This window comes from Dinoponera quadriceps, unplaced genomic scaffold, assembly GCF_001313825.1.
Source record: "Dinoponera quadriceps isolate SergipeBrazil2010 unplaced genomic scaffold, ASM131382v1 scaffold1846, whole genome shotgun sequence".
Classification (NCBI taxonomy): domain Eukaryota; kingdom Metazoa; phylum Arthropoda; class Insecta; order Hymenoptera; family Formicidae; genus Dinoponera; species Dinoponera quadriceps.
The window spans coordinates 258022-280886 of NW_014556140.1; the positions used below are offsets into that span (position 1 = coordinate 258022).

The 22865-nt window shown below is 49.5% G+C and overlaps 1 protein-coding gene across 10 annotated transcripts in view; it reads right to left on the bottom strand.

The window, feature by feature from the left end:
- The window catches only part of LOC106746934, a 163836-nt gene that overhangs the window by 21826 nt on the left and 119145 nt on the right, over nt 1–22865 (bottom strand). For 5 of the 10 annotated variants that reach the window (XM_014624095.1, XM_014624092.1, XM_014624086.1 and 2 more), the window contains exons 8-11: nt 21418–22559; nt 20113–20388; nt 9787–10100; nt 8620–8933 (exon numbers count right to left, since the gene is read on the bottom strand). In XM_014624095.1, the coding sequence (XP_014479581.1) occupies nt 8620–8933; nt 9787–10100; nt 20113–20388; nt 21418–22559 (2046 nt within the window). Of the gene's footprint in view, nt 1–5033; nt 5509–8619; nt 8934–9786; nt 10101–20112; nt 20389–21417; nt 22560–22865 lie in introns of all 10 variants that reach the window. The other 5 variants (XM_014624094.1, XM_014624090.1, XM_014624091.1 and 2 more) reach the window with 3 other exon arrangements.

Genomic DNA, 22865 nt, shown 5'->3' on the forward strand with positions numbered 1-22865 from the left:
GAAATTAATCCGAGCTAATGCCGTTCGATCCGATCGTACTTCTCCTGTCGCACGATCCAATCGCAATTCTGAGTCTGACGAATCCGCTCCTTGTAAAGCGTTCGATCGACGTCTTGAAAATTCGTTGTTCGTTGTTAGGTTTGTTATATTTTATTTCTATTTTTTTTTTAATATCTTCTCCTCATTGCCCCTAAAATTCGTTCATATTAGGTTTAATTGCTGCGTTTCTTTTTTCTCTTCAATGTCTTCCCCTTTGTTGTCTTCAAAACTTCTTCACATTAGATTTAACTGTTGTCGTTGTTCTCTTTTTTTCTTTTTAAGCATCTTTCCCTTATCGTCTTCGAAACTTGTTCACATTAGGTTTAATTATCGTTACGATTTTTTTTTCATGTATTCCCCTCGTCGTCTTTAAAAATTCGCTCGTACTAGAGATTTAAATGTTGCGCTATACTTTCATTTCCCTTGAACATCTCTCCCTCGTCTTCGAAATTCGTTCGGGTTTAACTAATGTTACGTTTTAATTGTTCTCCTTTCTTTTTCATTTTCTAGGAAAAGTTCGATAGCCTCTTAGCGCGCGATATTGCACGTCTCCTTTGCACGGCTCTCACGCTTCATCTTCTCGACAGCTTCCTGCTTCTTCGGCGCACGCCGAAACGGAATATCGACCGCTCAAGTGCCGCATCTAAGCCGGCGATGCAAATACCATATTGCTGTCTCAAGAAATTTACCACGGCTCGTGCTCTCTCCCTCCCTCGCTCTCGCGCGCGCAAAAGCAACGCTGCTCTCGCGAGCTCACGAGGAAGATCCTCCAAGAAAACATACCGCCGAAGGTTGAACGCGCGCGCGGCGACCACTTATCGCGAGATTATTGGCTTAACAAGGGCGAGAGAAGGGATAAGTATCATTGTTCACAGGCGGCGAGCGATGAAACCGCGCTGAATCTTCGAGAATCTCGTACGTCCCGAATCCGCACGATCCACGACGATGGCCGTCGATTCCGTCGGACGGACGGACGGCCGATGGGGCAGTTCCGTCCGGCGCGGTGCGGCATACTAACTAAATCCGCGGCGAATTCTAAGGGAGCCCCGGAATTCCGCGGAATAACCGACGGAAGAAACGCGCGTTTTTCCGGCGGCGCTTGAGAGGTCGCCGCCGACGATGTCGAGGTCGGTGAATGCACGACCGTGATGGAGGCGGACGGCTCCCGGCGAGAGGGGGTGGCATTCGCCGCCCGCTGGAGGGTCGGTAGACGGGCCAGCAGACGGGAGTAACGATTGCCACCACCCCACCCTGCGACGAGAGAGATGCTCGCGAACACCACCTCCTACTAACCGATCGGAAAACATCCCCCTCCCGGCTGGTCATTCCCCGCGAGGATTCCTGCGAAGGGGCGTTTATGACGTTTCACGGGCCGCGTGACCGGAATCGCAGGCTTTCTTCACGCGAGTCGCCGGGAAATATTAATTGGAGCTTGATCGAGGGAGGGGGGAATGATAAAGGCGGGCCCGCTCGGAGACGAGAGCTGAGGGGGTGAGATTTTTCCGGGGGTGGAATTTCATGAATTCGCCGAAGGAGCCCGCGAATCGACAGGGGAGGCGGAGAGGGAACGCGGCGGTTTTGGATTTTGCCAACCTTTCAAATACAGTGAGAAAAATATTTATATACACTTAGAGAAAAGTACCTGAGAATTTATTTGTGCGATACGTAAGGTTCATTTGGCAGAAATAAATCGTATTTCTGTGTGATAAACCGTGGAATACCGCAAATAAATGAGAAAAGTCCTACTTTGGCGATGCCGACACTTACGTGCTTTTCTCTTGAACCTTTAATTCTGCAGAAGAAAAAGTTTGGTCGAATTAACGTGACAATGAAGGAACAAAATGCGCTTTCATTGACGGAAATGCAATTTCTGACTTTCACGGACTGAATTCGCTTTTAAGAACAGGAGATTCTTTTCCCTTCGACCAAAACGCATTTTGGTTCGTTCGCTGTCCCGTTAGTTCGATCAATATTTTTCCTCCAGATACAGTGTACAGATTCGATTTTAATACTACCTTGAACCTATTTTAGCGCTAAAACAGCGAAAACGAAAACTCAAGACGCCGTCGGGGTCAAAGTAGGAGTTCATTATATCCCGCTGTGTTGTGGAATTCAAAGTTTAACACAGGGTCAAAATTTCGACTGGGATACTCAGATATCGACAAGGAGAATAATTTCCGCGTGAAAATGCCGGAGCTAACGCAAAGGCGTCCCGGAGTCACCGTTCTGAAAGTCCGGGAAAATTTTGCCGAGGATTAACACGTCGGGCTAGCGTGCAGCGTCCGAGCTCGTCGACTCGGCGAACGAGAGTTTCTCCTTTCTCTCTCATTCTCTCTCACTCTTTCCCTCCCTCTCTCTCTCTCTCGCTCTTTTTTTTATTTGCGGTTCGCAAGGTCGAGCCTCGCGATCGATATTCAGCCCGTGTGTCATCTGCCTTGAATCGGACCTCCATGTCCTTGACTGCGAATTTCGCGGAGTGATATCATTCATCGGCGAGCCAGACTGGCCGTGCGAATCGGGCACACCCGAATCACACACTTTCGACGCACTCGCCCGCCTGCCCGCACGCACGCACGCACGTAAACGCGTATGTATGTCAAGCTTGTTCGTAGTCATCCATTCCTGGACTTGGACTTGGGCTTAGTGATTCAATAAGGCGCGATTATCTCTCTTTCTATCTCTCTCTCTCTCTCTTACGCGGTTTCCGCAGAAGAAGAAAAGAAAGACATTTAATGATCACAAGAGTGGAAGGTGAAGGCTTGGATCGCGTTTTACCGTCCGAGAAACACAAATTTCTGTCAGTACCTGAAGGCGGGTTCCAATGTTTCCAATCGTTATCGCGGAAAATTGACGGACGTTCTCGCGTCCGTTCGCGGAGAAGAAACGCGCGAGTTCTGCGCGACGAGGAGAGGAAAAAAGAAAGAGAGAGAGAGAGAGAGAGAGAGAGAGAGAGAGCGACTCGTTTACGGGACACGATATCACACATACACGCGCGATTGCCGTTATCGATTTTGTCTCATTCAGGTGTCCGAGGCCCGCGCGCACTTTACGCGTGTGCGAGCGGAGGAGAACCGTTGGATTCCTCTCTTTCGCTCGGCTCGCTTTGCTGCTTTCACGATTCGCGAGACCTCAACATTGTTGATGTCTATTTACGTCCCGAGAGAGATCTTTCCTGTCGATTAATTACACCAATGAAGAATCCCCGGGAAGGAAGGAGGGAGGGGTGGGGGAAGAAAGTTGCTCCGATAACTCGAATTGTTGATGTCTATTTACGAGAGATCTTTCTTGTCGATTAATTGCACCAATGAAGAATCCGCGGCAGGAAGGGAGAGAAATGGTATGTGCGAGAAGAACAGAGAAAGAGAGAGAGAGAGAGAGAAAGGGGGGAGGGGGGAAGGTTGCTTCGAGATAACTCGAACGACGTGACGACGGGAGCGACGACTTCGCCAAAAAGGAATTCGCGCGCAATGTCGCGAATGCATTAAATCGCGCGTTATCGCCGGCAGTTATTTATAAAGCGTGCGGCGTCGATACGCCGCGAATGAGTTCCTCGACATTGTGTTGGCGAGCGGAAACATATATCCAAATAAAGCCGAGGTTCCCCACCGCGGAGACCGAGCGGGGAACGAAGTTTCCGTTGCGCTCCGGCTCGCTCGCGAGATCCCTCCGCGCGAAAAATCCCTTTCCCTTCCCCTCAGCCGTTTATAACTGGAAAATACATAACCGAGGCGACTTCGCAGGGGGGGAGGGGATGATCCGCATCGCGGGGAAGAGCGACGATAAACGAGCGAGGAATGATTTCGCGTTGATTCGTCAATTGACAAATGAGACGAAACGCAAAAGCGAGACTGACGGAGGGGATTTTTGCGTTTCCCAAATTTTCCTCCCCGTCGAGCAAAATCGCCTCTCGAGCTTTATACATCCGTCCTCGTTTCACACTTTCAGACTGAGGAGTCGCGGGATCATTTAAATACACGCGTCTTAAAGGTACAAGTCGGTTGTTCCGCCAAGGCCCTCTGCTTCTCACCTACACCTGAAAATCTAGATCCGGACGTGAACATCGACATCGGTGTGTGCACCCGGTCCTAAGACTCTCTCTCTCCCTCTCCCTCCCTCTCTCTTTCTCTCAGACACGGACTGCACCTATCCAGTCCGCCTCTTCTCTCCCCTTCTTCCTCTCTCCTCCTCAATTCCGTTAACCAAAGAGGAACCCGTACAGTACTTCGAGCCCGAAGCGGGACTCGCGGGCTCCGCCGAGTCCGTGCGAGTCTGAAAATTTCACGAGGTGTACAGGCGAGTCGCGCAAACGCGGCAGGCAAAATCGGCGGAGGTGGCGGCGGACGCGGAAACATTTGCGGACGAACCTTCCGTCGGACGAATCAATAACGGGAACCCTCGAGTGCGAAGGAGGTACCTCCGTACGGACCGCGCGCGCGGGGATGTCCCACGCACAATGGCAGCGCGCCCCCCTGCTCGCCCGCGCCCTAGCGGAAATCCAGTTTCGTCGGGCGCAGGTAGCCGCGGGTGCCCCCGACAATTTTCTCTCGCGAATTTCCAGCATTTATTTTCCTTATTATACCGGCCGCGCCGCCCGGCGTGATGTCGCGCGCCGGTGCGCGCTCGGTTGCGTTACACGCTGCGCGTTCCTCGTGACCCACCGGTCGGGTCGCGTGGCCCACGGCTGGCGATGTGATCCCCGCGAGTGTCGCTCTGCAATAGGTGTTTCAAGCCCCGAGAAGTTGACCGATCACAGTCGAATTACAGAAGAATAATCAATTTTGATTGGTCGATTTCTTAAGGCTCAAGGCTTAAAGTATCTACTGTAGACCGACACTGACGCGATCGGAAGGAAGGTTAGTTCTGCGATAGGTGCTCCAAGCTCTGAGACTTAAGAAATCGACCGGCCACAATCGAATTGTAGAAGAATAATCAATTGTGATCGGTCAATTTCTCCAGGCTTAAGGCTTAAAACTCGATTGTAGACCCGGACTTACGTGAGCTCGGGCGATCGCGAGGTGCCGGAAAATGCGCGGAGGCCAAGGGATGAGATTTGAAAAATCTAAGAAGAGATCGGCGTCTGCTCCGCTGGGATATTTTGCACTGCGTGTCTAGCGCTTCGTGAGCGAGATATTCATTGATTTATCGGGATTACCGTCGTTCAATTTTGTCGTCGTCGAAGCGCTCATGGCCCGAGGAGAGGTTTTGGAAGGGGCGTCGTTCCTGGTTGGTACGTCACTGATCGAGACGGAGGGCGACTCGCAACGTGTAACATGGCCGAGGCCTTGTGCCCCCTCTCGCCGCCCTCTCGGTCTGAGCCGCGCGGACGAGCTTTCAAGGTCGGTCACATTCAGCTGGAAGATCACTCGTCCGAGCGCCGCCAGGTCGCGCCACGTTACGGCGCACGTGGAACACGTGGTGCGACGGAAGTCGCGGGATATCTCGGAGTGGGGGAGCCCCCGACAGTGCTACCTGTCGCGTTGGATCTTTCCTGAGACTTGGAGAGTCGCAGGGATTGGGGAAACGGTCGGTAATGTCGGTATTTCGCGATTGTCTTTGGGCTTGCTTTTCACAGCAGAAAATTTGCGCAGACCCCTGATTCTGTATTTAACGGCAGTGTCGTTGTCATTATGGTGTCGTTGCGCGGGTATAACAGGTATGGCAGAAAAGCTGCGCAACGATAACGACGCGTCGTTGAAAATTACCAGAATCAGGGGTCAGGGATCGACGAATATAAAAATAGACACCGGACACTATTTTGCTGGATTCTATCAGCCGTAAATATATCAAGAATGTGAGAACGCACTTCGGAGAAACTCGAGACGGGCACCACATTACCTCATGTCGGTAAAGTTGTAATGAGATACGATGTTATAACTGAAAGATGATACGAAGTTACCGACCGTTGTAACGAAAGGTTTCCCTTACCAAGAGTCGATAAGAAGGAAATGATTACAGAGATGGTAAGAATTTTACCCGGAGAAACAGGCGTTTGAATTTTTACATAGAGGAAACTATGATATGAACGTACGACGCACAAGCTTCAAAAAATATCGTAAAGATATATATAGTCGGTTGATGCAGATGCTGAGCATTCATTTGACATCTAGCGGGGAAGAGATATCGTCAACTATAAAATTTCATATAGCATTCATACGAATTCAACTACATGTTAGACATGCACCTTATCACTAAATTATTAATATATTAGTACACAATTTTTGATAAACACAAGCTATATATAAAGATTGTGGCGAATATTGTTGCAAAAGTATCGCATGCGACAGACAAGGAAAAGAACGACGTTAGAAAAATGAGAGATCGTTGTGAATATTTAAAAGGACAGCGTAGATATATATATATATATAAGAAAAACGCCACGAATCGATAAAAAAAAACGGTTCAAACTATTTGGGAATCAATTATTGGCAAATTTCAATCAAGATAATGGACAGCGAATAAATGTGATGATATTTGCTTTACCCCATGTTGCGTGAGTCCATAATTAATGTTAAACGCAGGAAACACGTTGAAACATCGAATAAGAAACATTGGACATAATCGATGTATATATACGTACTAAAGCTCGAGAACTACTTTCTCACGGTTTCGCAATGGTCGTAGGATAGAGGAAGAGTTAAGAGAAGCGAGCATTCCGAAATGTCGAAGAACAAGATAGCGTCAAATCGGTGGCACTCAAATGCCACGAAAGGTCACACAAGATACAAGTCAGAAATTATTCTTTTTGCAGGTTACTCAAAGATTACGGGCTTTCAAATAGTCAAGTCACTGGAAAAACACGACGTAGGGCGATTTGTTCGAGCGATAATCGTGGCAATCACGTGGGAGTATCGACTAAGATTGACGAGAGACGTATCTTCTTTCCTTGTAACGCATCGGTTCTATTAATTAACATTTCTTTAATTATATATTCGTTACTTTACAATGCTTGACTCTTCCCTCACATTTGCAATTGTTTTTAACATCAATCGTAAGCACATTTTGCTCTTATTTTTTCCCACATATTTTTTTTCAATTTTATTCCTCCAAAAAAAGAATATATATATATATATATATATATATTGTTAATATCAATATTCTTATATCGCGATGTTATTATATCGTCGGTGGACAGCCAAATGTTAATTTTTGCTTCGTAAATAAACATTATTCGGTCAGAAATTTCCTTTAGTAAGAGACACCTTTTGAGCTTAAAACTTTGTAAGATATACAGTAATATAAAAACCTATCACAACGATTTAACCAGTTAACTGTGGCGATCTCTTTGCAAAGCGCCCACCAGTGTGTGTCGCGATAATCAAGCGAGTTAGCTCTCAGGAAGTTATAAATCCAACTCAAATTATTTATAATTTTCATTTGTTTGTTTCATTTCGTCTTGACCTCTAAACATTTTACCCATATTAAAATTTACGAATATAATTTAATTTTCGCCAGAATTACAATTTAAATATCAAATTGTAACAAAATTTTACGCATGACGGATATAGTCGTCATGACACAAGATTCTGCCACATCTCCATGACGGATATAGTCGTCAAACACACTTAACTGGTTAAATATACAATATGCACATAATCTAAAGGAATACACATGACAGTCACATTATCTGAAAGATTTTAACAAACAACCACATCCTCGAGTGATCTAATGTTTCTTCTCGATAAAATACATATATAAAGAAACCATTATATAATATTTATATAATACACGTCAGTCCAAAGATGATTGCCACTTATCGCTTACAAAACCACCCCTTCACGGCGGCCACCCTGAAGCCGCGTTTACTCTCGCGTCTTGAGTGGCGGTTCTACGGCTCCCTCCTACCCCTCCAGCAATGCTATCACGAACGACGGTACATCGGCAGCCAGTTCTCGGGAAAACCGTCCGATCCAGCTAGTCACGCGAGTAAAAATCCGATTTATTGATTCCCGAATTCGTCGTAGAGTTCGTGTCCGATCGTTCGCGATAGCGCCGCTGGGAGAACGAGAGGGAGCCGCTGAGAGGTTCACTCGTGGACGCGGGGTGCGTCGCGACCTCCTGGCGGATAGAACCCCTCAGGTAAGAATCCGGACATCTCCGACTTCTTACTGATCGGTCTGGTCCCTTACTCGATCCAAAATGGCGGGAATGAGGATTCTCAAATGAAAGAATTCTATTTGTAATTAAATGTTATTCTAAGATGGAAGATAATTAACGATAAAATATGGAAAAAAAATAATTTTCGAGAAGGTAAAGTTTTCTTGATAAATAAAGTATTGTAAATATAATAAGACGAATAACGTGTATGTGTATCCTCAGAAAAATATGCCTGAACTCGATGTTCCTCATAGACATCCTTCATAGACGTATCCCAGCGAGGAGCCGGACGCCACTTTTGGGCGAGAAGTGTCGAGGATGCCCGGGCTCTTACTTGGAGGGATTCTATAATGGCGGAGGGCTCGCCGACGACGTCGTGTTCTCCGCATGCCACTCGCGCGCGCGCCCGCGCGGTGCTCTTTCTTTCTTTGTGCTCTCTCTTTTCTTTTTTTCTCTTGCTTACTAGCGCAAATCTCCGGCGCTTACCTTTCTTGATGAGCAAGCTAGTGACCCTCCGTAGCGCCTCGCGAGTGCTGGAGGCGGAGCTGTGCTTACTTTGGCCGAAGTATTTGTTGGGCGTGATGTTCGTGGGCAAGGTGAGCGGCTTCCTCTGGTCCCCGGTGCCGCCCGGCAGCCGCGCGTCGTAGGCGTTGTTCAGCCGCTCCAGGTGCTCGATCGAGGCCGGCCGCGGCTGGTTCGCCTTCCTGGTCGGGTACCATCCGCGATTCGGGCCGCCCGCCAGCCGCAGCAGCTCGGTGCCGATTATGGCCTGCTCCAGGCCGGGATTGTTCCGCCGGTAACTGCGTGGACGAAACGAGAACACGAGAGAGAGAGAGAGACCGGGGTCAGTGAAACACGCATAACGGAACCGCTCCCACGCGCGCAGGAAGCCGCAGGAACCCGAGCGGAGACCCCTCCTTCCCGCGTGCGGTCGAATATTTTTCTTTCTGTCTTTTCTCGCTCGCTCTGCGACCGACATGAATTTTTCTCGACGAACTCGCCACGCGGAAAGTAACAATTCCTCCGCGAACTTGAAAGTGCAATTTGTCGATCCCATCAGCTCGGATAAACGCAAGACAGAGCGCATCCTTTTCTATCTCGACCCCCCCACCTTCCAACGCTCAGTCTAGGTATATTATGTCTGCGACGGTGAGTCGAGAAGAAAGATTAGGTTTGGTTAACCTCGATATAATCAGTCCGAACAATAATATTCTCCCCATAATCTGCAGCCGCTCGGTGCAGCTCGGTACACCAAGAAAGGATTTTTTGAGTCACGCTAAAGGGAAATTACCACGAAAATAATACAATTTACTGGCACATAATAATGCTTTTAATTCCTGAGAAAACGTCGCGTCTCCATCAACATCCGGAACACTATTTCAACCGAGTCTCGATGCGACTGAACATTCCATACGAATGTTTTCAGTCGCGGTAACACAAAGAGATACATTTCTCTTCGTCAGGCTTTCGCTTCTTGTCACCCGAGTGTTTTCATCCGGTCATCCCTATTCAGTTCAGCGGGAGCTGAATTTTTTTAATTTCCCTCCTCCCCGTACGGGATTGCGACGGTTCGCCGCCTCTCTCTCGTTCCGAATTTTCTCCGAAATATTTTTTCCCCGTCGCGAAACTGAGCGTGAATTATTGCTTAATTACCCGGTAGCTGTGGTAGGTGCGTACCAGCCGGGTGGTTGCCGCCTCGACTGCGTGGGGTTGCCGGCGTGTTGCGGCGTTCGGGGGATGTCACTGCCCCTGGCGAACACCGGGGTCTCCGGCAATGAGCACGACGTCTGCATCCCGGATGCGGTGCCGGTGGTGACGCTGCCGCTGCCGGTTCCACCGCCGCCGCCACTGCCGCTGCCGCCGGACGACGAGCACGCCTCTGCCGAAGGCGAATGCCTCTTGGTGAACGGCCGGCGACGGGATGGTCCCGGCAGGTCGGTGGGCAGAGTCCTTCGCTCAACGGGTACCTGGGAAGCAAAAAGAAAAAAATCACGGTTCGTCGGGAAACGAGGGAGATATTCGAGAAATCTTCGAATCGGCTCTGAAATAGGAATCAACCAAATTTATCGCAACGAATATGATCATTCGCATAAAGTGATTCTAAACGATTCTGACATGTGTATGATAAAAAATCAGGGTGGAAATATCTATAAATATAATAGATTGCATTCACGCGAAAACTGCGAAAAGACACGCTTTCGGGAGCACAGCGATTGCTGTGGCCGACGGTCGATCTGATCTCCATTCATTATCGGGGGATAACGATAAGCGTTTTCGCGGCGTCAATAAATCAAAGTCGTCCCGTAGATGTATCGGAGAAACTATTAATCGGTTATCTCGAGCGGTTTTAACTCTTTACGTAGCGCGCGACGTTGATATGTAACGCCGTAGCTTCCCAAGGGAGCGACCGAGTCTCGCGCGTGTTGCCACGTTCCGCGCGCCGAGATAACTCGGACCTACGTACAATTAACGGACGGACCGGTATCTACGTGTACGAATTACCGAAACGGTAATTCCACGAGACCGGTCGCAACACAATTTCTCTGCCCCACCGTCCGAAAGCGACGCCGCTCGTGCTCGCATTCGTCTTCGCGAGCGAGCGACGGCGACGAGTCTCGACGAAATTGCACAACAGGCCGTTCCGGGCTCGAAGCGAGAAAATAGCGTGGAAAAAGGAACGACGACGATCGTGAAACGTCGGCTCCTTCATCAGGGACGTAAGGACGTCCGCGTGCCGCGATCGCCGGGAGAGAGAGAGGGAGAGAGAGACGGATAATTATTGCGCCGTAAATCATTGTTATCGCGCCATTCGAGCGCCGCCGCCAGCGGTGCCAGAAGAAATTCAACGGGCGAAAGTTCGCCGTTTCGTCTCCTGCCTGGTGACTTTTATTGTGAGAACGCCGGTGGCAATAATTAACAACCGAAACCGCCGCCGCGTTTCGGTCACGCGGGACGAAAGCCTGAAGAGAGAGACGGAGAGAGAGAGAGAGAGAGAGAGAGAGAGAGAAACGGAACTTTCGCGGACGGCGACGCGCTTTATCCCGAACTGTTCCTTCTCCGGAAGTTCCTCGTGGACGAACTCTTTTCTCATGGGGTCCGTTTTAACGCGACGTTGATGTCCCTTCCGCGCCTCAGCGTTCCCACCACCGGACTTTCATAATACTCACCGTACAAGCCGATATCCAGCACGATAACGTATCTCGATGGAAGATTTAATATCGAGCTGAAAGCTTCATAAACATAAATTTCAACTTTACACTTTCAACAGAGTTTTAAAGTCTAAAAATAAAATCGCGCGTCGGCTTTGGTTTACACGCTTATGCTCTACGCGCAACACCTTCTCCCGCTTTATCCCGCGCGTTCCGAGTGTTGTCGACGATCCATCCGTTAGCCAGAAACCACCACGAAGATGAAATCGTTAAGATGGCGAAGGGAGGAGAGTACGTGGGAGTGTATTATGGCCGGCGCGCGGGATCAGCCCCGCGCATTCGATTATCTCGCGTGGATCTTCCCCGACAGGACTCTCCTCCTGTTGTTAGATTAAAATTACCGCGGGTGAGCGAGGTCGACTTTATTCCACGGCGCGGTGGAAAGCTGGCGGAAAGGATGGCCGTAGAAAAAGGCGGCCAATATCCCTAATGAAAACTTGACGCAGTTCAGCTCGAACTCTCCTCCGGCCGTTTCCTCGTTCGGCCTCGTGCTCGTTTCTCCCTTCTTCCTTCCCTCTCCCGCCCGACCTTCGTAATCCCGGCAAACTTGCTCTTTTGTCCGCCACCGGTAATATGGAACCGTTAAGGAGCATCCCGCGAGTTTTTCGACGCCGGGACGAAGAAATCGAGTCTGGCTCGAGACGGCAACGGTATAAATCGCGCTGCCATCGTGCTCTCACGTCCGACGTTTATTTACTGCAACCTGCCGCATGAACGTCGTCGTTTCAGGGAAAAGAGGAAGAAGAAGAAGAGAGAGAGAGAGAGAGAGAGAGAGAATTATCGTCGATCATCCGGGAGAGGGAGGGGAACACGATTCCGAATTTGTATGAAGAGAATGCTCCTTTTTACCGCGCCTTTTTTAATTCTCCCTACTTCAAAGACACAGTTGGCTGCCATAGTTAGATTTTAGCTCCTATGGCTAATTCTTTCTCTACGTAAGTGTAACGAGCTAGGAAATTCAACGCAGCCTGTACTAGCCGGCTGTTAGCTTTAGACTCAGAGATATATTTCTACTCGGTGAGAGGTGGAGAGAGAGAGAGAGAGAGAGAGAGAGAAACTTGCGATAATAATTCTCTCTGAATTTCTCGAGACAAAATCTCACTGAAAATAAGCGAGAAAATACGAAAAACGACGATATTTTTAGTCGAAGTGACGGTAAAAATACTGTCACTCGAAATCGCGCAAAAGAGTGAGCGTTTTTGCTCGAGCTTAGACCGAATTCTGATTATACGCGACCGTTGAATGTTTCAATCGGCCGGAGTGAATTCGTTCCCACGATGTGATGGAACATCGCTCGGCTTCGATTTTCCGAGCGAGGATATTCACTCGGTGACTCGGAGAATTCACTACGCAACTTAAGCGAGAGATCACTCGAATCCGAGCGACTCGGCTGTCACTCCGCTTTTCGAGTGAAATTTCACTCCGAGAAATTTTCCAAGAAAACGATGTCTCGGATTACCGTTCCTTTCCGGCGGGTGAATTTCTCCCACATGAGTGAAATTCGGGGGGGGGGGNAGTCCGAAGGCGAATGAAGCCTCGGAATAAATAAACAGCGGGAATTTGCGCCGCGCATCATGGGAAGAGCAATCGGAGCTCCTTCGGAGGTCCTTCGTTTTCGTTTTCCCTCGAAATACGTCGTTCAATTCTCATGACGCGACTGAAGGGTGTACTCGATCGCAGGGATAATACGAGAGACCGGGAAGAGAGGAGACGCTCTCCTCCCATCCTCGTCCTCCTTTTCATCCAGTGAACGGAGGATCCTTTTCAAGCTGCATAAGATATCCGTTTCTCCCCAATACATGGCGGGATATAACGCGGAAATAATTCGTCTCCGATGAATCTATGCATAATCGATTCGCCGGGACCTACAACGACCCCCCGTCCTCTTAAAAGTCAGATCAGGCGATCCTGCAAAAAGAAGTGCGCGCGTGCGTGCGCAATCCGAAAAGCAGGGGAGATCCTTCGTCGTTTTTCGTAACTTTTTAATTTTCAACATCGGATATTTGCGGTCTCCGCGAGGAAGCCCCGGGGCTTCTCCCGGCCGGACTCCGCTCTAATGGAATTTTAATTCGACGCACAGTTTTTTTCCCTCCCCCCGAAGTCGGTTGTCTCTCGGCGAATCAAGTCGAGAATGAAACTTCCGCCGTTCACGTCGGGATTAGTCGAAGAACGAAGGATTCGCGCGCCGATTACCGATTTTCCCCTCTCGCCGAATTCATCGCTGAGACGATCGGAGGAAGCGCGCGCGCGTACGCACTGAGAGAAAAAAACAGTTAAAGTGACTATATATTTTATAGTCAATTTTGGCCTCAAATATGCGTTTTGTACTTCTTTCGAGCAAAATATAACAGGATGAACCTGGATTTATAGTCATAACAATCGTGACATTCATTCGTGCAGCTATATTTTATAGTTGTCATAAACTAAGAGTATTTATTTGTATATATTTATATAGCTTTATTGAATATAATTTTTAACTATACTATTATAGTTCCAAATATCATGCATTTTTCCTCCAGTGCGGTGCTGTCGGCCACAAAGAGCGGACTTTGCGCGAAGGACGATTTAGGGATACCCCGCGGAGCTGCGAAATGCGTCTTGCAATGCGGCCTGAGTCCTCTTTCGCGTCGCGGAAGGATTACAAGGATACAACGGCGTGTTCTCCTTCCCACCCCTTCCTGTCATTTCCCCGAGCTGGTCGCATCGAAATCCCCTACTTCGGAAACCACGACGGAAGACACACCTCCGACAGAGAAAGAGAGAAAGAGAGAGAGAGAGAGAGAGAGGTTTGGGCTTTCATTTCGCGCTCCTCTCCGTTCGATCGTTGGTCTCAAGAATGCATCGTTGAAAAAAATTGCCAATATTTGCGGCCGCGCAATACGACCTCGTATCGCATTGCATCGCGTCGTCGTTCACCTCTCCCTCCCTTCTCCGCCCGTTTTTTTTTACGTCCACACGGGGCTTCCACTTCGATCGCGTTCGTCCGGGGGTTGAGTAATAGTAACGACTACATCCGAGGCGGTGGGAAGGGAAAGAGAGAGAGGCCATAAATCTACGGTTTACCCTTGCAACGAAGACGTCGTCGTCGACGACGTTCGAAAGGGTGGCTGTAATAAATATAATCAAATGCAGATATATCACCGTATCTTGTTTCGCTTTATCCCGAAACTTCTCAAATTTCGCCGGACGTCGTCGTCGTCGTCGTCGGGGAGAGAAAGAGAGAGAGAGAAAATCGAGTCCCCAGGGCCACCAAAACTCCGCTATCCGCCACTGAATCCACCTCGATGTCTCTCTCTCTTTCTCTCTCTCTCTCTCTCGAGGATTATTGCACCGGAAAAACGTCACTCCAGCAATGAACGTCCGTCATTTCAATGATCGAGCACTCCGAACGCAGAAGGATCTCCCGATGTCACGGACGAACCACGAACGGAGCTTTCGCGAATGGTATATCGCGCAAGCGTCAGCGAGTTCGTTCGTTCACCGTGCGCGCAAATTTCAGACCGGTTTGAGAAATTTACGAGGAACAGCCGATGTTTCCGATTAATGAATAATCCGTGAAACATTGGTAAATTTAATGTGTCTCACAGCTCGCTCGGAAATATTATTATTAATTAAACTACATTCATTTTTATTCGTGCACGAGAAAGAAAAAAGTTTGGTCGAATTACACAGGAACAAATCAAACACGTTTCGGTTCGAAGGCGATAGAATTTCTGATTATGTGAACCGAATTGGATTCGTAAAAACCAGAAATTTTCTCAGTCTCGGATATTAGATTATCCAAGTTGTATTTATCGCAGACACAACGGAAAACTTTCCCGTCCGTTTTTTTCAATTTCGACTTTTGTTGACGCATAACAATCGTTTCTTCTCTCTCTCTCTCTCTCTCTCTCTCTCTCTCTCCCTCGGTTTCTCTCTCTTTTTTTATTTCGGGACATATCGAGACCGGAATTTACTTTTTACACTGAGAGCATGTCCGTTACGCGCGGACAAAAACAAACGGGTAACACGCGGAACGTCGTGGCGGTGGCGTTTCGCGATAAAAATTGCGAGGGCGTCGACCGGTCACAGAAAGAGAGAGAGAGAGAGAGAGAGAGAGAGAGAGAGAGAGAGAGACGCAAAGGAATTTTAAACGTCGACAACGGTATAAATCTGTTTGAAGTGTATTTAGAATCTCGAGAGGTTGGGAGCACGCGAGCAACCGGGATCGCTCGAGAAGCATACGACTGACGAGAGATCGACAACGAGTCTCTTGCGCGACAACGCTTGACGCGCATTTGAATATGTAACGAGCCTAAACACGCCTTGTGTGTCGGCTGTTTCTACGCTCGTCGGCTATGTCGCCTCGACATTCGGCTTGTATTTCGCATACGAAATTCGCATCCGAACTCGTACGGCAGACTTACATACACATATACACATACACGCGTGTACGAGACCTGTGTAATCTTGCCGTGGGAGCGCGCGAAACTTTCAGGGAATATTCGAGACGATCGGATCTGGCTGTCATTCGCAACCGGTCGTGCGCTTAATTCTTTCGTAGGCTACCCGCCGCAAGTGTCAAGATGTGTGATCGCTGAGAAAGTGATCCGAGGCTTCCGCAAAATGAGGGGGGAATTTCTAGGGAAAGTGTGTCGAATTCAGAATGCGCTTCTCTATTTGTATCCATGACTCCGGTGCCAAAGTTGTTAGCGAGTGTACAAAAATCCCCGTTATTCCTTCTCGCGCGGAAATTTTTCCATCTTCGATCGTCGGCAGAATTAATCGAATTTCAAAATCGCTTTGTTTATGAGATATTCGACTGTACCCAGACTTTTAACTCACCTTGTATACATATATATATATATATATATATACGCCCTCGCACACATCGTTACTTTTCATTATGCACAATGCGCATAGAGACATGGACATTTTATTTATCACAGGGATATACGTGCGCCCGGGCCCTCTCCATTCACCATGGCAGCGTCCCTTTCTCGGCTCACCCTCTCCCGCTGCGAAAAGGGAGCCCCCTTTTATTCGCTCGCAGCCTCCCCAGCCGGTCCCCGCCGGGCGAGACAATATGGGCGAGGGGCGACACACGCGACGACGGGAAGAGAACGGTTCTCCGTTCGTTTTTATTCCCCCGGTTGTAGCTTTTTCTCCGAAACGCGCAGCCCTAGCGCGGTTTTGCCCCTTCCGGCGAGGGAGAGACGATCGCCGGGGTGATCGCGGGCTCCGAACAACAAGGGTCGCGCGGCCATTGTCTCGCGCGCCGATATCCCGATTAAGGCGTATCAGTGGCGCGCATCGCACCTGTCGACGACCCCCGTGTCGTTGATTTGTAATCTGCCGACTGCGATTAAGCGCGACACACGATTGCCCGCGAGTCGCACACCCGTCGACACCGTCCCGAGTGGAAATCCCGAGTAGAAAAATATTCGGGAAAAACTGGCCGCTAGGCAGAAACTGGACCGGTTTTATCGGCTTGAATTAATTCGACGATAACTGTTCAGAAACTGTCTAAAAATAATACTGACTATTATTTCTCGGCCAGTTACTTGTCATAAACTATTCCAGACGAAATAGCAAGTTAATACCGGACAGTTTCGCAGCGTTCCGTTATGAATAATTTATTCGAATGATCGTTCCCTCCCAATAAACTTTTTAATCGGTAGCATTTTTCGGAAAACTTTAATTTCCTATCTATCGACATATCGCAGGCACGGAAATAATCGCGCCAGTGTTCGGGGAGTCGGGAGATTTTCTTCCGCCAACAGAAACGTCGGCAACGGTCAAGAGGGGTGGGGAAAGACGTCGGTTCCGTCGCGGAAAATTGCCGCAAGAATCGCCGTCCTCGGCGACGGGCCGGCTGGATAATACCGGAGCAAATGAGAGAACCAAATGAGGGAAAATTAGCGCGGGGACCGCGGAAGAAGGCACTTATTTTCCACACGCATGTCCCTGTCGACGTGACCCACGTTCCGCAACCGAAGAAGCACGAGAGAGAATCGCGTCGTTTCTTTTCTTTTTCTCTTCGTCTTTTTCCCGTCGTCTTGCCTTTGATCTGATCTCCGGTGCGAAACATTTTCCCGTCCATTTCGCGAACGGGAACGCGCGTTGTGCGCGCGAGCTTCAAAGTGATTGCTTCGATATTATGCCGGACTACACGCGACTATTGTTCGTTTCAAAAGAGGTCCTGCTGTTTCACAAGGTCGAAGCGAGGTCGAAGCGATCTCGACGAGTGTCTGAAGGATACACACGCAAAATATCCGATCCGATTTCAATCGAGCTACGTTATTCCGCAGAGATCCTCTCGCGATCATTCCATCGAATCCCCTCTATGGAAACTGTTACTGCCTCGAGAGAAAGAGAGAGGGGGAGAGAGGAACTCGGCCCGTTTATCGAGATTGATCTCAGACAGATTAAGTTTATCTTATTTTTACGAATCTTAAGTTACGAGGGGATAAATGAACTCTCTCTTTCTCTCTCTCTCTCTCTCAGGACGCGGGTGGTACGACCGAGGTGAAGTTTTTGCGATATCGTTCGGAAAAGTATAATCCCACGCAGAAAAAATTCATATCAACTCGAGACTCATATTCTCACAGATATAAGCAAGAATACGTAATCTCATATGAAGGTAAAACTTACTCTTAAAGAAATTTTACAGGCTGTCCCAACACATAGATGGATAACCATTTCGAATCGGACCCACGTTTACGAAACATCTTCCACTTCAATTTATATCCGAAACATTAATTTATACTTATGTATGTTTTATGTAACACCCTTTATCTTCTTGTTTATGCACGAGAATGTGAGTCTTGAATCGAATAGTAATTTTTTCCTGCGCAATCTTGCCGTTAATCACACACGGCGAGTCGACGAATAAAATGCCGAATAAAACATCGAATAAAGTATCGACGAATATCGCCGAGAGGAATCTTCGGGACACTGATAACACCACGGGTAGATAAGGTTTATAATTACGTAACACGAAGTAGACCGCGTTGCGCTCTCCCGCCGAACGTAACGAGCGAGAGTTTAATTATGTACGTATCGCACGGCGGTACGCTATAATAATACACACGTTACACCGCACAATTATACCACGATAATTAAAATATTAATCATCGCCACGGTGCGGCGAGTGCAGCGCGGAGACTCGCCGGTAATAATAAAGCGCTCGCGCAAATTATTCGAGTTTAGTTACGCGCGGCGCCGAAGTCGAAATCGATATCGCGTCCACCGCGCGAGAAACATGCGTGTCACTCGCGTGCACGCATCTCCCGCTGCGGGGGGATGGTTCTTCCCCTCGAAGATGCGTTGCCCGACCCGAGTAGAAATCAAGCACAGATCGTGTGTGCCGCTGGGATATCTTTCCGCGTCATCGGCCCCGCGCTATCGGCGAGCGGGCGAGCGCGCTTTATGCCGGGAACGGTCGGCACTTAACATGGAAATTCCTCCGCCGGTACAAGCGGCGAGAGTACATCGTACTATTTTATTACGGGCAATACGAGAAATTGGCTCGTCGCCAGCTTGTTTATTGCGGAAGGCGTTGGCCCTCCACCACCTCCGTCTCGTTCGCTTCTCCGCACTTTTGTCTCTCTTTCCTCTCCCGCAACGCGACTGTTCCCCCAAGCGTGGCCGAACGAGCTCGCGACGCAGCTCGGATAGCCTTTTCCACCCCCGCGAAAACTCGCGCTCTCGCACGGCGCTTATTAGCGATCCTCCTTATTTATCGTTGTTACGTATTCCCCGGAGACACCGCGTCGCCGAGCGACTTAATCCGAGGATTGAAAGAAACCAGCCGGAGATAGCCGGTAACGCTGATTAGAACAAGCCAGGATGCGTTTGTCTCGCGATTAATCCCGCTCGACCGCGGAGGGGGTCCTTCTCGCTCCCGCGGAACGGCGATTTCTAACAAGTCCGTGTTATTATAACGGAGAACACACATTCACTCGTTTTCTTTTATATTCCCGCGGGAAAATTTATTTTTAAACGCGTATCTTTCTGATATTCTCTCCACTAAGAGGAAAAACGGTAAAATCATGTTGGCAGAATTACAATTGTTAACTGCAAAATGTTTCTGCGCGCGGAAAATAATAAAAGCACCGCCAATTATCTCCCGGGGGAACAAGAGAGAGGAGAAAGGGGACGATCTATTGTGTCGGTTTCATTTAATGTTTGAAAATCTCATAGGAACACGAGACAAAATGTCGAATCTATGTTAATTCCGCGAATTACGTTGAAGGATCAATGGAAAGTCCCGAAATATATACAAGCCATTGTTTTACTTTGATACTGCTGCAAATGGTCACTCACCGCTGCTTTCTCTACGTTGAGCGGCGCCTGAGACAGTGTGTATTTATTCAAGAAATATTTGATATTCGAATTATCTCGAACTATATTCCACCTGCAATGTTTCTCTTTAACTTTACGCAAATATTAAATGATTAATATGAATAAATAATAGGATTAATGAGTACGTAACACGATAAATTTTCACATGTCTTATTATATTCTTATTGTATCATCCGCCGTCGTTGAGGGACTGAAGTCAAACTACGACATTTTATAAAATCAAAGGACAATTGATAATAATAAATAATATAATAACAAATAATAATAACGATACATAATATTATTAATAATTAATTAATATCTTGGACCTCGGGATTCTCCGTTAGATTTTCAAATCCGACGAAATTTGCGTAGTTAATGTAACGTAGTAACGAATCTATTTATACTTTTATCCGTCCAATGTAGAATCGAAGCTTCGACTCACCTCTCGCCTGGAGTTATTGGCGGCCGGCGCGCGTCTCCCCCTAGCAAAGCCGGCGTCCATGGACCTGGTATTCAAGGAAGCCTGTTCCTTCGAGTCGCCGACCGGGGTGCGATGAGGCGGCACCCTCGGCCTGTACTCGACGGTCCTGTTGCTGCCGCCGTGGCTCTTAGACTTGGGCGGCATCACCGAGCTCTGACCGATGTCCGAGCTCTCCTCATCGGCCTCTTCGACGGGCGAAGGCGGCAACGGCGGGAACTCCATCACCTCAACGCTCACCTGTCGCAACGCAGGTACGACGGGATTGTTCAGAGGCTTCGCAAAGTAGCAGAATCATTCGGTTTCGCCGTTACGTTCGGGCAACCGCGTGTGTGCGTGAACTTCCACTTCACACACGTGGAAGATTGAATTCATTCTCCAAATTTCTTGCAACGAAATTTCACTTGAAGCAGCTACAACAAATGTATCGTCGATACACTGAGAGAAAAATATTGTCGTTTTCGGGGACAACAATATCCTTTTTAGTGCGCGCGCGCCGAGTGAAGAATGAATAATCTCGATCTGCACACGTGCGAGATTAGGACGACGTTTAGGCGATTAGTTTCGTCGCACGGCAGGGGGAGGGGAGAGAAATTAAAGACCTTTCGCGCGAAAGTTATGCGGGAATTAGTAAAAATGGATCCGGCGCGGGGTCCCCGGGTTCCGTCCACATTTCACGGGGAGAAATGCGCCCTTCGCTCGGCATCGCTAATGGAATCCTATATTACGGGGGGTAACGCTACCAATTTATATATGGGACGGCCGGCGCGCCCGGGGTCTCAGCTGCTTCTCGCCGCCTTTTCACCATCGCCCCCGCAATGCCCGTATATTTCTTCCCGTGCATTTTTCACGATGCAGATGCACCTCGCTATTCTCTGCGCCGTAAAGACGGAGGTCCTTATTTCCGCTCGCTTTCCGTCCTTTCGCGCGGCCTCTTAAGGACGACTCGCGCGGAATAACGATAACGCGATCGCGCGGGCGTACGCGTCGCGACGACACCCGCCGAAGTCGTCCTACTACCACCAGCTTCACCGGAGGACGTGTGTAGACGGAGATATGGTAAGGTAAAGCGACGACTTTAGCGGTTTTTCCTCGTTTTCGCACACGAGTAACGCGAAAATAATGACCGATCTCATGAAATTTCGCGAGTCTCTCATTGATTGCCTCGCGCAGAAACATCCCGCGGGTTTTCATGCAATCGAGAAAGTAAAACTTGACTTTAAACTCAGTAGGGTACCAGCGGGTTTACCCAATGGGCGCTCGACTCACCTGGAATTCCGGGTTCTTCGAGTCCTCCAGGATGGCGTCGATCACGTTCTCGATTTGCTTCTGGTCGTTCTTGTGGTTCTCGATGCCGTTCTGGCGCAACCGCCTGCCGGACGAGTAGACGACGTCGGTGCCGCCGTTCGGTTTCCTCCGCTCGGCGAAGTCCGCGTCCGAGCTGGTCTTGGAGGCCTCGGAGGAGTCGGAGCCGTGCTGCTGCTTCCGGCAGCTCCTGCTGTCGTACGGACTGCCGTCCGCCGGCTTCCGCTCCGGCTCGTTGCTCTCGAAGCTGTTGCGCTTCGAGCTGTTCTGCTTGACGTCGCCGTTCCGCCAGCGCTTGCTCTCGCTGCAGTACGACTCGCTGTTCCTCACGTTCTCGATCTCCTTGATCGCGTCGCTGACCTTCTCCAGCTGCCGGCGATTCTCCTTGAGCGCCTTCTTCACGATCTGGTCCTCGATCAGCAGGTTCACCGGGATCTTGGAGACCAGCCGCTGCTCGCTGCCCTTTCTCGATTCCGGCGCGCACGACTTGCCCGGCTCCATCGAGAACGGCAGCGGCGCGCCGTTGCAGTCTCTCGACTGGTCCCCCACGCGAGGACGATCCGTCCGGTCCTCGTCCTCGATCGGCGACGGCAGCCGAGGTAGCTCCACGTTGTTGCGCTCTTTGTCCTTCTCGGACATATCGGACGACTCCTCCTCTTCGACGGTGATCTCCAGCTGAGCCCGGCTGCCGGCCTCGTTGTTGATCGCCGGCATCGACACCACCCTGATGAGGTCGGGCGGCGGCACCGGCACCGTGAACTCCGCCGGCGGCTCGTCCAGGCCCTCCAGCTTGCCCTCCTTCAGCAGGCTTTTGATGTTATCGAAAGTGCTCGAGTACCGCTTTACGTCCGACAGCCGGCTCTCCTCGCCGTTCTCGAAGGACAGGCTCTTCGTCTTGGTCGGGGTCTTCGGCAGTACCTTGCGCTCCTTCTTGCGGCCCCGGCGTATCACGTAAGTGCCGTTCTTCGTCAAGTCCTGCGGCCGGATCTGGTCGAGTTCGTTCGTCGACGAGTCCGAGTACGGAGAGACCAGGTCGTCGTCGGTGGTCGACAGCCGCGGGTCTTGCCAGTCGTCGAAGTCGCGTAGCTTCGACGCGGACCCGACGCCTGGAAACGCGTCGGCAAACGCACTCTTATTCGAATCCGGTCGTGGGTTTCGGTGGAACGACTAAGCTCCACGCTCGAAACCTTGAGTACCCTCATTTTCTCCCGCAGTGAAGGATTCTAATCGCCCGGGAGAAATCGAATTCTCGGGGGGGAAGGAACTTTTGAATGACGCGGGAACGGTCGAAATTCCGGAGCAGTGCACGATCCCGAAAAATCCAAATCCCGAAACTCGAGAAGTCAGACGGCATCCCGGGAAATTACAGTACCGAAAACTGAGTACCAGGACAATCCCCCCCCCCCCCCCCC